Raw genomic sequence first — 15,273 nt, forward strand, 5'->3', positions numbered from 1 at the left:
TGCACGGGCTCTCCCTTTGGGGAGTCTGCTCAGCCCCGGCACCTTTCTACCCACAGGAACCTCCCAGATCCCGCACAGCGAGTACCATGCAGACAGCCTGGCAGCCTGCTAGCGGCCCTGCCCCCACACTGCTCTTATGCCGGCAGCCTGTCCGAGCTGGGTGCTGGGGAAGGCAGGGAGGCAGACCCCCTTGGCAGGGAATACAATCCTCTGCACTGGTGGGTTGTGAAGCAGTCACTCCGCTACTAAGAATGGGCTGACACCCAGACACCATCAGACCGTCCAGAGCTCTGTCTCTGTGGCCCTGGGTCCAGCAGTGGGGGGCCCTGTATTGGACCCAATCCCCAGGACCCCTTACCACCCTGTCCCCTTCCCTTTCTAATCAAACTGCCCAAAAAGTGGTAAAAAGAGTTCAGGTTCGTCCTGGTGCCACCGTGCTGACGTGGGGCGGGGCAGGACAGACCCACCAGACCCGTTGGCAGACATGTTCAAAGCTCTCAGAGCCAGCAGCACTGGGAATTTGAACTGGTGGATGCCTCCTGGGCAGTTTGCTCTGTTACCAGCCAGTCTTGGGAGCTCTGCAGCCCAGGGCACAAAGTTCCACTTGCTGTCCCCTACCGGACCGCAGCCCCACTCGCTGTGGTGCCAAGGGCTGTTCTGTCCAATGCACCCACTAGGGCTCCAAGGAAGGCAGCCAGGGGCCTAGCCGCCCCGCAGAACGGCAGCTTGTTTACCTGGCCGTGAGGGAGTGAGACGTCACTGGAGCCTCCCAGTGCAGGAAAGGAACGCTCTGCAGCTGGATGTGCATGTCATACAGACCCTGCAGCAGGAGGAGAGGCAAAGCAATCAGCCACAGGCAGGCACAGCATGGACACAGGCCACAGGCTCCCTTCAAATTGCTCGAGCCTGGCCTTGTCCCTGGGCTTTCCACACGCCGCCCTGCCAAAACTCCTCAGTGCTCAGCTGACGGGTCACTAACCCCAGCCACAGCCCATTAAGGAGGTGTTAACTCTGCTCCATTCAGGCTAATGGAGTTTGGCAAAGACCCCAACATCCCTACTAATCAAGTGGTTTCCCCAGGCAAGCCCAGCTGGGTTACATCACTAGGGGGCGGTGCCAAGCCATGCCCAGTCAGCAGGCTCCCGAGGCTCTGCCAGCCCCATGCTCGCATCCAGCCCCAAAACAGAGAGCAGGTCCTGGCTCCTGCAGCCACTGCCTTGCCTGCTGGCCCTCATTCGGAATGGGAACAGCCCAGGCTGCTCACCTCCACGAAGTAGTCGCCCACGATCTTAGCCGTCATCAGCACCAACATGATGGGGAATCCGTAGGTGACATTGCCCGTTGCTTCCATCATGATGACGGTCAGGCTCAGGGTCATTCTCACTATCCCACCTGAGGGAGAGGTGTACATGTTGTCGGCGCAGGGAGAGGGCAGGACCCAGGAGGGAGAGCAAGAGGAGGCTCCAGCAAAGGCTCTGAGCCCTGGCGCTGGGACATTAGCTGATCCCCATGGCTGCTGCATGTACCTGAACTCTGGGGACGACCCTGCCTTGGGGTTTGGCCTGGAGAGACGGCTCCACGAAGGGCGTATGGGGTGGGGCAGGGCCTGCGTTGAGTGCGGGTAGGGAACAGAGGCACAGAGCCTAGCAGGAGAGCAGGGCGCTAGCTGGCTCCTGTAGGCTGTACCCTGCCTAGCTAACCACGGGTCAGGATGACGCCATGTTTGCTCTTCAGTGCTGGCGTGGAGAGTTCTGCTTTCCGAGTCACTGCTGGACCAGGGGCTCATCCATGCCAGGAGTTAATATTAGCAGCAGCAAGGTGCAGCGCCCACATCTGGTGCTGCTCTGCGGGGAGCCACCCAGGGGCTGCGAGGGGCCCCAAGGGAGCTCTGTGGTTCCACATCGGACACGGTCAGGCAGCAAACAGACAAGCCTGCGCTGCAAAGTCTGACGTGCGTAACCAGGTGTGTTGTGCCATGCCACCAGCTGCCTTTAACAAGACAGGCCCAGGCCACTCCTGGGAGACCTGCTCTCCATTAACAGCCCCTTCCTCCACAGACCCAGGCTAAGGGGGAGCACCCCCCTCCCAGCGTCTGCACTTCAGTCTCCGATTCCCAGGACAAGCGGAACCCCTGACGCAGGTGCATGTTAAATAAAAGGCTTTCCCCCACCGCAGGCAGCTGCCAATACGCTGCCTGAAGCTGACCGGCAGCACTCCAAGCACAGAGAGGCTGCGTTTTCCACCAGACGTTCCCAGCAGAGACACATCCAGACACAGCCCAGTCTCCAGGGAACACAACCAACGCCTCCGACCGGGCACTTTTCTAATGGCGAGCCAAACTCACCCAGCTGCGCTGCGGCCCCCATCAGCGCGTACTTCCCTGGGTCGGCCCAGATCTGAACAGGAGAGACAGGGACAGGGAGTTACATGGGGCGGGACAGAGTCATCCAACTTGTACCCCCTCAGAGGCAGAGGCAGCCACCCTACGTGCCAGCCACAGGCCAGACAACAAAAGCAGCAGCCACCCATCTGCTGGAGCATCCAAGGCCCCTTGACAACAGCCTCACCAAGCTCCAGCAAGCACTGCCCCAGGGATGCTCTGCAGGGAGCCTTAGCCACTCGGGTCTACTGCACTTCCTCCAGAGCTGCTGCTGCTGGATGAGGCGGCGAAGGGCAGCAAGCAAGATCTACTCCCTTTCTAGCTGGGATTTTGCAGTATCTAAGCTTGTCTTTCTCCCTTCACCCACTAACCCAGCTAAAACTCCAGCACGACCTCCTCCCACACAGCTCCTCAGCTGACCTTCAGACATGGAGCGCTCATAAATCTGCAAGCAAAACGTGGCTTCGCTGTCAGTGCTCCCACCCTGCCCGGGGGGTAACTCACCGCTCCACTGGTCAAGTAGACCAACGATATGCCGAAGAGTCGTCCCCAGGCAGCTCCGATCAGCAGGGAAGGGATGAAGACACCTGCCGACACGGTGAGCCCATAGGTCCAACAGGCCAGAAAGAAATACATCAGGGTGAACATCCCGAGGGTCATGGGATTGTAAGAACCTGGGGTGGGGGGGGAAGAGAGGAGAGGCCCAGGTGGTTGGTTTCAGCCCTTCTACACCTCAGAGATTCACGCTGTTCTAGACCAGCTGCTGGCACCAGCCCGGTCAAGCTGCAACATTAAATAGCACATTCCAGCTTGTTAGCAGCCCCCCATTACTGCCACGATGTGGCTCCGAGAGGGTGGGCTCCTCCAAACACACACCAGCCCGTCAGACCAGAAGAGCAAGGCGCATCTGTCCGTCATCGCACACCCTAGAGAACAGCATCCCTGAGGGGGCTGAGAAAGGGCAGAACCGATGCTACAACCCTCCCCCCACTCCCCGGGTGCAGCAAAGCTCCTCACCACTCTGCTCCAATCCCCCTCCATTAATGGTCATGGCAGCGGGATGGACCTACCTAGCCACTGTAGAGACATCTCACAAGTAAAGATTGGTATTTCCCCTCAAAGAACGAGATCTTTCCCTCTCTCGTCCCTTGGCTGGCTCCGATCGCCAAGCCCTCTGCAGGCAGGTACTCTGAAAGCAGCCCCAACCTGGGCTAGCCTGCCCCCATCCCAGCAGCCAGCTCATGCCCTGGAGCAGGAGGGTTCACAGCCCTAAAACCTTTAAAAAATCCCGTAACTGCAGCTGTTCTCATGGTCACACAAGGGCCAGGCCTTTCCAATCCCTGCTCTGTTCTTGGCCCTGATGTTCTCTGGCCAGGGGCGCCGCAGGGTTAGTTTTGCTTTCCTTGCAGCTATTTTAAACCCGTTGCCTTTCAATGGCACCAAATCCCCTTGCTCTGAACAGAGCGCACCTATGAATGCTCCCCCTACCCCGTCCCATTCGTTAGCCAGCAGGCCTTTCCCAGACCTGATTCATCTCTTCACTAAACACTGCTTGTCGGGTCAGTCTCTGCATGGAAGTCTTCATCGCCCCTTCCTGTGCCCAGCTGTCCCTGCTCGCTGCCCCTTCCCAAAGGCCGGTTATGTTGGGGAAGGGGCTCACTCATTCAGGGGGGTCGTTCTCATTCCTAAACTGGATTTCTGCTCCCATGAGAGAGGTCTGCGGTGAGCTTCCAGGGTTAATTCAGACTCAGACATTTGTAGGAGCAGTTCCAATTCCTCTTCCCACCAGCTGTTCATTCCCCCTCGCAGGGTCAGGCCCGTCTACGCATCTCACAGTCATCCTTTCTATGAACCGCCCTCTCCGCTCACCCCCCTTTCCAGGTGGTTAATTTCATATCGAACTCCAGGACTTCACCCCTCCTGCTCCCCGTTAGCCTTTGGCCACAATTCAAACTGACCGTTTCGTCGGCTTTCTGCTTCTCTGAGTTTCTACCCCAGGACGATACTCTGACCGTCCCCTTGGAGGACGTATTTTTCTTAACAGCCTCTTGCGAGGTACTTCATCAAAAAGACACCTGACAACCCAGATAACTTAGTACAGCCAGTTCTGGAGAAGGCCGCAGAATTCTAATCCACTGGGGAGGCCCCGTTTTCCTTTGCGGAAGCCAAGAGGATTTGACCCGGCGTATCGTGTTCCTTACAGTGCTGTGGCATAATTGTTGCCAGGCAGAGCAATAAACCTTCCTGCTCTATATTCACCAGGGACGCCCCCTGCTGCTTGTGCGTTGCTACCTGCAAGGGAAGTCTCACCCGCCATACTGCAGCTGATTCACTGGCCATCACCTGTGTTGAGAGGCCCTTGTGCAGTGCCCTGAAGTCCCCCCTGCCCAGCACTCCCTGGATCTGCATCCTCAGCCAACAGCTGTTTAGAGTGTCAAGTAGGTGAGCACCCCCTCCCCACCCCCTTTGAGCATTTCCCCAGCAACTGTCAACCAAGGTTTGAGACAGGAGAGGAAAAGGTTTGGGGCACCACAAGTCCTCTGGGTCATATCCTATGTCCGTAGGGAAGTCATCAGCACTGAGTGCAACCAGTGCTGGAGTTGCCAGTTCAGTGCACTCAAGGGATAGCCATCTCTGTGCTTCAGCTGTCAGTGAAAGAACAGGTATGAGATTCAAGCGGCTGTTCCAGGAGACTGTTTCTGGGGTAGAGGCGGAACTGGTGCCTTTTCAATTAAAGTTACCCAGCCATTACGTCAGCCGAGAGATGCAAACCCAGCCAGGACTCTCCGGGGCACTGCGAAATGCGATTTCGTTTCTAGACAACCCAAAATGTAAAATCCACATTTAAAACATGACCAGAAGGGAAAGTCATTCAGGAGAGAGAGACCTTAGCAAACAGGAAGCAGCCAACAACATTTCCAGAACGTTCCACAGACTCCAGCTTTTGGAGCGAGCACACAAAGGAGAACGGATGGAACAGAGACTGAAGGCAGTGAATGGAAAATGCTTGGCTGATATTTAACAAGAGTGCTCATGGGACACTGCAACCTCCTCATCAAGGTCCCATCTATACACAAGCTAACACACCACAGCTCTCATCCTGCCTGTCTGAGCACATGTGCCCAGGGGACAGGGTGCTTATCACAGGCTAAGGGAGGGGGAATTTTTATGGGAGCGTCAATAAAATATTGATACCACTTTGCAGATCCAAATCCAGATCTTGACTTTTAAAACCCTCAAATCAGCCAACTACCTAAAAGCACAAGACTTCTGATACAGGTCTCCTCCTCAGACCTGAGCTATTCACCTCTGGCTAGAGACTAATTTGTTTCAATGCGTATTCAAGAGCAGATCACCCACTTCGCACTAGTGAACGGCAGATGCCTCGCAAACACCTGCATTCTATGAATTAGTGAGTACGAACAAAGCAAGACTCTGTTCCCCTGATGAGGTCAGTCTGAAAGATTTAGGACATCGCACAGACTAGCAGCAGGGCACTTGTAAATGCTATGAAGGGCTCCTGCTACCCCTGCTCTTAAAGCTGTCCTTGTTCTGTTTGTACAGCACCCAGCACAATGGGTCCTGGTCCACACCCTAGGGCTTCTACGTGACACCACCTCCACCAATGTGTTACACACTGGACAGCCCCAGAGCCTGTCCACCCAGCAGGCTCTGCGGAGGGTTGATATTCACCAGCGAGGAGGATCTTTTTACAGGAGCTCTGGGTCAATGGTGAATTCTCTGTAACTTGGAAGTCTTTAAACCATGATTTGAGGCCTTCAGTAACTCAGCCAGAGGTTAGGGGTCTATTACAGGAGTGGCTGGGTGAGGTTCTGTGGCCTGCGATGTGCAGGAGATCAGACTAGATGATTGCGATAGTCCCTTGTGACCTTGAAGCCCATGAGCATTACTGAACAGAGCTCACCCAGCAGGGCAGAGCGTGCGGTAGGGCTGCAGGGCTGGGCTAACACAAGAACATCTGACCACAAACCGAGCAAAGCGATTGGCTTCCTAATTCTGGGTCTGCTGCCCCGGACCTGCCGTTAGACCCGAGCCCCCTCCCCATTCCGCCAGCCAAGCCAGAACCGACCTGGAGGGTTGTGAAAGAGGCTGACGACACTCTTCTCAGGCGTGTTGAAGAAGGTGGTGGCCATCGAATTATATTCTCCATCCGCACAGAACAGCTAGGGAGAAAAAACAAAGGCTGGCTTGTGAGATCTGGCAGAATCCACGCAACGATCGCTGCACTGGGACGTGTGGCACATGGGGACGCAGTAGCTGGCAGAGAGCGAGAAGGCAGGAGTGAAAGTGGGTCCTGGGCACCTGGTGAAAGACACCCCACTAGCAGATGTGCAGTTTCATGGAGCCATAGGCCACAGGCATCGCTAGCATGATACATTTGCATTCAGCTAGTTATACTTTTAGGCCCGACATTTTAAAGGTATTTAGATATTGCTGCATGCATTGGTGCAACACCTCACTGATTTAGGAGCCCACATATTTTCAAAAGGAATTTAGGCACCTGGGAATTAAGAATGCCTAAATCCCTTTCGAAAATATTTACACTCCAAAATCAGTTACGTGTTGCAACGGTGAGCACACTAGGCCTAGCCTCTCACCTGTACAGAGTTACCCACCTCAGAAGTTTAGAGGGTCATGGTCAAGTTGAAATTTAGCTAGTTTAGTTGAGAATTTGACACATTACTATTTTAACTCTTCCCCTTTACTAGCTGAACGACTGTCACAAATGGGGTACGCTTACTGGCTATAAAGGGGAGCAGTGAAAGCAGAAAGGGTGGTGAGATTTCTCTCCCATCTCTAGCCATACTAGTAGTTTTAAGTATCAGGGGGTAGCCGTGTTAGTCTGTATCCACAAAAACAACGAGGAGTCCGGTGGCACTTTGAAGACTAACCGATTTATTTGGGCATAAGCTTTTGTGGGTAAAAAACCCCACTTCTTCAGATGCATGGAGTGAAAATTACAGATACAGGCATAAATATACTGACACCTGAAGAGAAGGGAGTTACCTTACAAGTGGAGAACCAGCGCTGACAAGGCCAATTCAGTCAGGGTGGATGTGGTCCACTCCCAATAATTGATAAGGAGATGTCAATACCAAGAAAGGGAAAACTGCTTTTGTAGTGAGCCAGCCACTCCCAGTCCCTACTCAAGCCCAAATTAAGGGTGTTAAGTTTGCAAATGAATTGTAGCTCTGCAGTTTCTCTTTGAAGTCTGTTTTTGAAGTTTTTTTGATTGAAGGATGGCTACTTTTAAATCTGTATTGAATGTCCAGGGAGACTGAAGTGTTCTCCTACTGACTTTTGTATGTTACCATTCCTGATGTCTGATTTGTGTCCATTTATTCTTTTACGTAGAGACTGTCCGGTTTGGCCAATGTACATAGCAGAGGGGCATTGCTGGCGCATGATGGCATAGATCACATTAGTAGATGTGCAGGTGAATGAGCGCCTGATGGTCTGGCTGATGGGGTTGGGTCCTCTGGTGATGTCGCTAGAGTAGATATGGGGACAGAGTAGGCAATGTGGTTTGTTGCAAGGATAGGTTCCTGGGTTAGTGTTTCTGTGGTGTGGTACGTAGCTGCTGGTGAGTATTTGCTTCAGGTTGGGGGGGCTGCCTGTAAGCGAGGACTGGCCTGTCTCCCAAGGTTGAAGAGTGAGGGATCATTTTCCAGGATAGGTTGTAGATCGTTGATGTGCTGGAGAGGTTTTAGCTGGGGGTGGACCACATCCACCCTGACTGAATTGGCCTGGTCAGTGCTGGTTCTCCACTTGTAAGGAAACTCCCTTCTCTTCATGTGTCAGTATATTTACGCCTGCATCTGTAATTTTCACTCCATGCATCTGAAGAAGTGGGTTTTTTTACCCACAAAAGCTTATGCCCAAATAAATCTGTTCATCTTTAAGGTGCCACCGGACTCCTCGTTGTTCGAGTAGTTTTAGATGTTCCTTAACAGTAGTTGGCAATATGTTATCAGAGACTGGTGATTTTTAAATCAACAGTGACCCCTTTACCAAGGTGGTGCAGTGAAGGCTCACGTGATTTGCAAAGCCTTCACTTCTGCTGGTGCACTAGGCTGGATCATCAAATCCCAGCTAGATTCTATTAGAAACCTGTCCTGAGGCCACTGAGCTCGCATAGACCTTTAGCTCAGCCCCCCACCCAAGTCTTGTCTGATCAGCTGATCACACACTATTCCCTCAAGTATACAGCTCTCTCTGCAATCTTAGATACACACATGCCATCTTGTGCTATTCTGTGCATGCTGATGCACAAGGGGCAGCGTTCAGGCTGCACAGGTGACCTTACCTTTGTCATTCCCCAACTGAGAGCTTGGTTTGCAGATTGCATGTTCCAGCAACAGTTTGGATGCCCGCTTCTCTATTGTAGTCCCTTAAACTGAAAGTCTCTGGCCAGACCCTGCCAGGCCCCGCTTACTGGCCATGCACTCCGTGAACCATACCCCCCAGCAGAGCCTCACCTCATTCAATGTGCACTGCGTGACCCTTCCCAGCACTGCTAGACTGTCTATAATGGGAGCCCAGGAAGCTCAGGCCCTGAACGAGGCAGGGTTCCTCTGCCACGTATGGAGCCCTGCCTCATTCACTGCCCATCTCAGGGGATGTTCCTGCCTCCCTCAGTGCTTGCAGTCCCCTGGCTCATCGAAAAGCTACAGAGACCTCCCCCCTGCCTGGGCCTAGCCTGGCGCCTTTGAGACCAGCTCCCAAGCAAGGCAGCAGAGATTATGCCTGGAAAATCCCTGAACACCTGGTTGTGCTGTGACCCGATCCAGCTCTAGGGGGCAGTCAGGAACAGACACTGTGCTGGGGATAGGGGGTTCACAGCCATGTCTCCTACCTGCAGGGGATAGGTCACGGAATCTGCTTGGAGGGGCTGGCAGTCGCTAGAGCAGTAGATCATCACAAAACCCACAGCTGCCGTCACAGCCGCCACCAGCATGGCCTCGATCACCTGCAGGCACGGGCGATGGATGTACCTGCAGAGTCAGACACAAGCCACGTGAACAGGGAGCAACCTCCCGGCTGTTCTCTGCTTCCCAGAAGCACCCCCAGGTCAGCTGGCTCTTCAGACTGGTTGCAACCACTGCTGGTGGCTTGGGGGCAGGGGAATGGCTGGTGCAGGTTGCCTCCTCCCAGGGGCGGGAACCAGACAAGCAGCAGGATTTCACAGGCTCAAATGAAGGGGAAATCATAGACATGTTGAGCTCGGAGGGACCTTGACAGCTCATCTGGTCCAGCCCCCTGCACGGAGGAAGGACCCAGTAAGCCAAGACCATCCCCGACAGGTGTTTGCCCAACCTGTTCTTAGCAACCTCCAGTGACGGGGATTCCACAACTTCCCTTGGTCACCTATCCCAGTACTTAAGGAAAATGTTGTAACTAACTCTCAGGATACCTAACACCTAACCTGAATCTCCTTTGCTGCAGATTAAACTCATTACTTCTTGTCCTACCTTCGATGGCCAGAGAACAATTGATCACTATCCTCTTTATAACAGCCCTTAACATGTCTGAAGATTTATCAGCCCCCCGTCAGTTGTCTTTTCTCAAGACTAAACACACCTGCTATTTTTAACCTTTCCTCATAGCTCAGGTTTTCTAAACCTTTGATCATTTTTGTTGCTCTCTTCTCTCTCACCAAATTGTCCACAGAAACAATCCCCTTCCCCAGCTCTGCTCCTGGATGCTATCCCGCCCTGCGGAAGGCCGTCTGAATGTTACTGGGGCTGTACGAAAGAGGAGCTGCATGGAAATCGCCCTTTATACTTTTAACGGTCCTGCAGACTTCTGGTTCCACAAACACATTCGCAGCACCATCGAACACGGAACGTACAGTCTGCTCTGAATCCCTCAACTCCCGTCTGTTCCATCTGCAAAAGCTACAAAGCACTCCCCATATCCTCCCAGCAGACATGGGATGTTATTTGTCTGAAAGGTGAGCTCTGGTGGATAAATGAGAAACCAGGTCCCAAGAGGGTGAAGGGAGGTATTCCAACACAGAAAGCTTAGCCATTTTAACTAATTTTTGAAGCAAAGTGACTATGGGGACAGTGATTTAGGAGCTCACTGGGACCTGAGCTTTTGAAAATGTTCCCCCAATGCATTTACATAGCGCATAACCCAGGTAATAAACAGCAAAGAAATGGATGGTTAAGAAAATCGCATTGTCAACATAAGCATTTGCATCAGAAGAAAGAAACCCATCTTTTGTCACCATCACCTGAACTCTGACCCATGTATTTGTTCTAAAGTCTTTCAGTCCATCCTCAGTCTTCAGAATCTAAATGTTTCTTCAAAAAGCTACTGTTACATGGGACTTGCATCATCAGTTAATATACTTGCAGGTCGTCAGTAGCATCTAATGAAATCCAACGTGTCTCAAGAAACGGTGGTTATTCACAGTCCAATAGGAAAGCGTGGAACATTTTCATGTATTTTAGGTGGATTAGAGTACTGTGAATAGGCACATGTAAGAGAAGATTCCTTTCTCAGACTGGTCTCTGCTTTAGGAGATGATGGAATGGATATTTACTTTGGGTCAGAGTTACAGCTGTGATGAAATATGGATTTCTTTGTGATAATTGTCGATTCTAGTGTGCTATAAAGCGACGGCATCCTTAACGATCACTTCCTTGCTTCTGTGGAAGAAAAACGCAGTCTTCACTCTTAGGTTGTTTGCAACAAGTCAGAGACCGTTTATTCTCGAGCAATTGCAAGGGGGAGAGTGCACATGGACAGGGATTCCCCCTTCCTAGGCAGGTCTCCGCCTGATAAACGCTTGCCATAATTATTTATCTGGCAGAGACCTGCCAAGGAAGCGGGAATTAGAGTTAGACTTAGCCTGACTCTTGCTCTATTCCTAAGAAAACTAAGATGTCTGTGTTCAAATTCCCTTTATCCCTTTTTCCACTTCCACACTTCTAAGCACTTGAGTTTTGTGAGTGAACACTTGCGAACACCATACGTCACTTACCAGATCTGAAGCAGTAGGGCTTCAGGAACAAAAGGAACGCCCTTTGGTTCAGTTAATCGGCCCCCAATCTGAACACAACCCGGGAGAATACTGAGCGATTTCGTTTTATTTAGCTCCTCTTGGGCTCTTACCTGATTCGAAACATGGTTAACCAGTAATTCAAGGCATTGAATATCGCGCCAAGAATTCCACCTGCAAGCAGGAAAGAGGGAAAGCAGCTGAAAACCTCCTGAGTGATTTGAAAGAAACCAATATTCCTTTATGCCACATTCAGGATTTTCCTATATACAGAGTTAAACACATCTTTAAAAAAAAAAGCAAAAACAAAACAAAAACACACGACAAAGATTTCCCCGACTCAGTTTGCCTTTGGACACTTTTCTGCCCTCATCAGCAACACATTCTCAATAGCACAACGTTTTTAAGCCTTTGACAGCAGCAGCTTCCAGGGAAAAGCAGCAATTTCCTGCTGGAATGCCCCGTGTCAAGCCACACAGCGGAGCAAGCCGAATGTCGTGGAAGAAACTGCACAAGCTGCTTCCATTGTTCCCTATGGGCACAAATCTCCAGTTTACGGAGGCTTCACCATTGAAAGAGTCAAAATGTAACTCTCCTGCTTTGGAGGGGGGATAGAAGGATGAGAGCGAGCGCACATCATCGAGAAAGATCCATGTACACACCTGGCCTTCCCCTTCGTTTCTTGTTTCTTCACTAAAGGAAACATTAGTGCCCGAGCCCGATCTTATATCTACAACATGTAGGTCATAGATCGGCACGATGCATTAATGCAACATTAGGACTGAGAATTTTTACAGCGCATCAGGCTAGTCAGAGGCCCCACGTAGACTATAACTGCCACATTTTCCAGTGTATTCTGGGATGTGCAATGTGGCTGCATCAGGGTTACTGTGGGATCAGTAGTTTTCATTGTTCCAATGCACGTTTCAATGCTCAGACACAACACGGCATTAGGAGAGTTTGTCGCCTTACGGCAGCCAGCCAACTGAAGACCACAGTACTCCTGTTTCTGTTCTGGGCAGGAAGCAGTGGGCGGAAAGGTTGGAAATTCAACCACCACTCAGACCCCAGGGCAGTGAAAGAAGCAGATGACATCAGCATACTGGCTGGGGTCCAGTCTGATCCAAAGGGTAGCTTCTGACATGTTATCTACGAGGAAAGTCCGTAGCAATTCCTCGCTGACTCCGACCTGGCATTTCCCTGCACTTCTGGTCATTTTGTTAAATCCGGTGGTGGATTGTTAGCAGCCACCTGATTGTACAGAGCACTGAGGCAGAGGCAGGCAAGGCTGCAGCTGAAAGACAGATTTTTAGATGTGTGCTGTGCCCGGCGCAGCAGGAGTGGGCTGTACGGAAACAACGTATCAGAAAATAATTCTCACACAGTTCACGTTCCAAACACCCAACCCACAGACTCATAGCGGGAAGGGAGTTCTGCCTAGAACACCAGTTTCCTTCCCCCAGCCTCTCAAGGGGCCATACCTCGGACCAACGTCACTCTGACAGGCTCTGCCACACCCCAACCCTACCCGGCAAGGGGGAAGAACAAAGTTAAGGGTTTTTGCCTTCACCACAGAAGATCAAGATTGGCCAGAGAATCTAGCTGTGGCCCGTGAAAGCATCGAGCAGCAAAAGGTTCCCCGAGGGCCCTCTGTTTTTATGCTTTTTAATAGCTTTCCCATTCTCCCGAGGAAGTGGGCTAAGGCAGCTTTTCAGGACAGGGGATTATTCAGAGGTGTTAACTCAATTGAACGAGCAGACCGATCTTACCAACCACTCCCATAACGATGAAGATCGGAATTTCCTGGAACGTGTATCCCAGTTTCTGTAAACGAGGAGAAATGGGTTTGGAGACCTTTCGGCACAGCGATTTGCTCGGTGCCAAGTCACTGCCTCTGCTCAAAGCCTTTACAGCTGGCAGCTGCCCAGAGCAGTGGCTGCAGCAGGGCTCCTCGCTCCCAGGCCCCACAGAACCCGCGCTGGCAGAACCAGAGCCCAGCAACAGCTGGACAAATACTTCCAAGAGGCTGCTCGGCAGGAAGTTTTGATCTGGGTGCATCTGGCCTTTGCAGAGCGCTCCCACCCCAGCATGACACCCCCCACCTGAGGTGCCTCATACTGTCAAACATTCAGGGGACGGGCATAAAGGGAGTGAATGGCCCCATCTGCTGCCCTCAGGTCCTGCCACTACTTGCAAGGCTGCAGAGAACGCCCGGTACAGGGCGTGTGCCTGCCCAGTGACAGCACAAACCTGCCAGCAAGGCCAGCAATTTTACCTCACTGTCGAACCTTCCAAAGTTGATGAGACCCGGGCTGGAGAGGTCCCAAGGGTTCCCATGGTAAAAGCTCAGGATGGAGTTCAGCGTGAATGTAGAGATCATGGAGGCAAAGAACTGCAGAGAGAAGCAAGAGAGTATCATGGCATGAGACAACCTGCTGCCTCGGCTGCCTGCTGTCACACCTCTTCAAACCCCACTCCATCCACCAGGGGCCTACCTCGGCCCCACTCATTCCCCAAAGCGTTCTTACATCAGGGAGGGGCAGGATTTAGTTCACACCCCAACCAGTGCCTGGTACCCAAATCAGCATGTCTGCTACACTAAGAGCTCCATAGGCAGAAGCCATATCTTCCTTGGGGATCATGCAGCACCTTGCACTCTGTGCTCATACACAAGTGCCTCGCGCCTCTTCCAAGGGTTCTGCGCTGTTCCCTTTACGTCCCATCTCCCTCTTGCCACCTCTGGGGCACAGGCCACTGCAGGACTCCAAGCGCTAAATGGCAGCTTCTCTGGGAGGGGAACCGTCAGCATCCTCTGTCTTGGCCTCAGACTCTTACACCAGTCAAGGCCTAGATTCACCCGACAGTCCCGTTCTGACAGGGGCGTCTCTATCCAGTGCAGGCCCCTCACTCGACAAGACATCCTGCCCCTCCCCAGCCCGAGTGAAACCCCAGTCGAACCCCCAGCTGGCAGCTGAGTTTTCAGAAGCCGGTGCCCAGCACCTGCGGGGCCAATCGTACTTGGCCCTGCATGAGCCAAGGCGGTGGCACATCCTTGGCCTCAGGCTGCTAACACTTACGATTCGCCATGTCAGGAACTGATTCCAGAAGGAGGCACCTTCTTCCAAGCTGAAGAGAACTCCCCCTAGGGATACAAAAGGCCATGGGGCCATTGTAATAGATCAGCTCGGGTAGCTACCGCCTCACTGCCTGGGAGCGGCTGGGCCTGTCAGGGTGAGTTTTGATCTCCCAGTTACGTGGGCTGGAAAGAACCTGCCCCTTGGGTGTGCAGAGACAAGGGGCACAGCCCCACAGGGCTGGAGACCTCACCCCTGCACTAGGAACCGATGCACCTGGCTGTGGTTGATGACACTTTGCCAAGGGGATCACCCCCACCAGCCTGAGCCCCAGAAGCAGGCCAATGGCTGGCCAAGCCTTGGGGAGGGTCACAGCTGCAGATGCACGTCTATGCTAGCAGCTCTCGGTCATGCCAACACCGCACTTGGAGCCAGGAGGCTTTGGGGGAGCATCACACACGGTCGCTTTCGGCTAAGAGATGGAAACGCTGGGCATTCCGACGCCTGCCTCCATGGCAGCAGGAAGGCTTTGCCGTGGGGACAAAGCCTGGTGCCCTTTGGGGACCACTGGGAGAGAGCGCTCGGCCTACACCCTGCCACTTCCCCAGTCACTTAGCGGGGAGGAGCAGCAATGCTGGGGTGTGGGTTCACCCTGGATATGGGCTGCTGGGGGGCAGGGACGGCTCTCTGGGGGACTAACTCGTTCCTTAACACGAAACTTTACGCCTAGATTTCAGGCTCACGTCGGAGGAGGGAACACGCATGAGTTTTCCTGTAGTGACTGATAC

The 15,273-nt window shown here is 52.7% G+C and overlaps 1 protein-coding gene across 3 annotated transcripts in view; it reads right to left on the minus strand.

Moving 5' to 3' along the window:
* CLCN7 (chloride voltage-gated channel 7) overlaps positions 1 to 15,273 on the minus strand; it is a 56,074-nt gene that overhangs the window by 8,150 nt on the left and 32,651 nt on the right. For all 3 annotated transcript variants that reach the window (XM_084641311.1, XM_084641310.1, XM_084641309.1), the window contains 10 exons: positions 14,489 to 14,553; positions 13,687 to 13,803; positions 13,181 to 13,235; positions 11,525 to 11,585; positions 9,258 to 9,396; positions 6,471 to 6,564; positions 2,885 to 3,054; positions 2,345 to 2,396; positions 1,265 to 1,392; positions 735 to 820 (listed from right to left, as the gene is read on the minus strand). In XM_084641311.1, coding sequence (XP_084497437.1) covers positions 735 to 820; positions 1,265 to 1,392; positions 2,345 to 2,396; positions 2,885 to 3,054; positions 6,471 to 6,564; positions 9,258 to 9,396; positions 11,525 to 11,585; positions 13,181 to 13,235; positions 13,687 to 13,803; positions 14,489 to 14,553 — 967 coding nt within the window. The remainder of the gene's footprint in view (positions 1 to 734; positions 821 to 1,264; positions 1,393 to 2,344; positions 2,397 to 2,884; positions 3,055 to 6,470; positions 6,565 to 9,257; positions 9,397 to 11,524; positions 11,586 to 13,180; positions 13,236 to 13,686; positions 13,804 to 14,488; positions 14,554 to 15,273) is intronic.

This window comes from Lepidochelys olivacea, assembly GCF_965140295.1.
Source record: "Lepidochelys olivacea isolate rLepOli2 genome assembly, chromosome: 10".
Lineage (NCBI taxonomy): Eukaryota > Metazoa > Chordata > Testudines > Cheloniidae > Lepidochelys > Lepidochelys olivacea.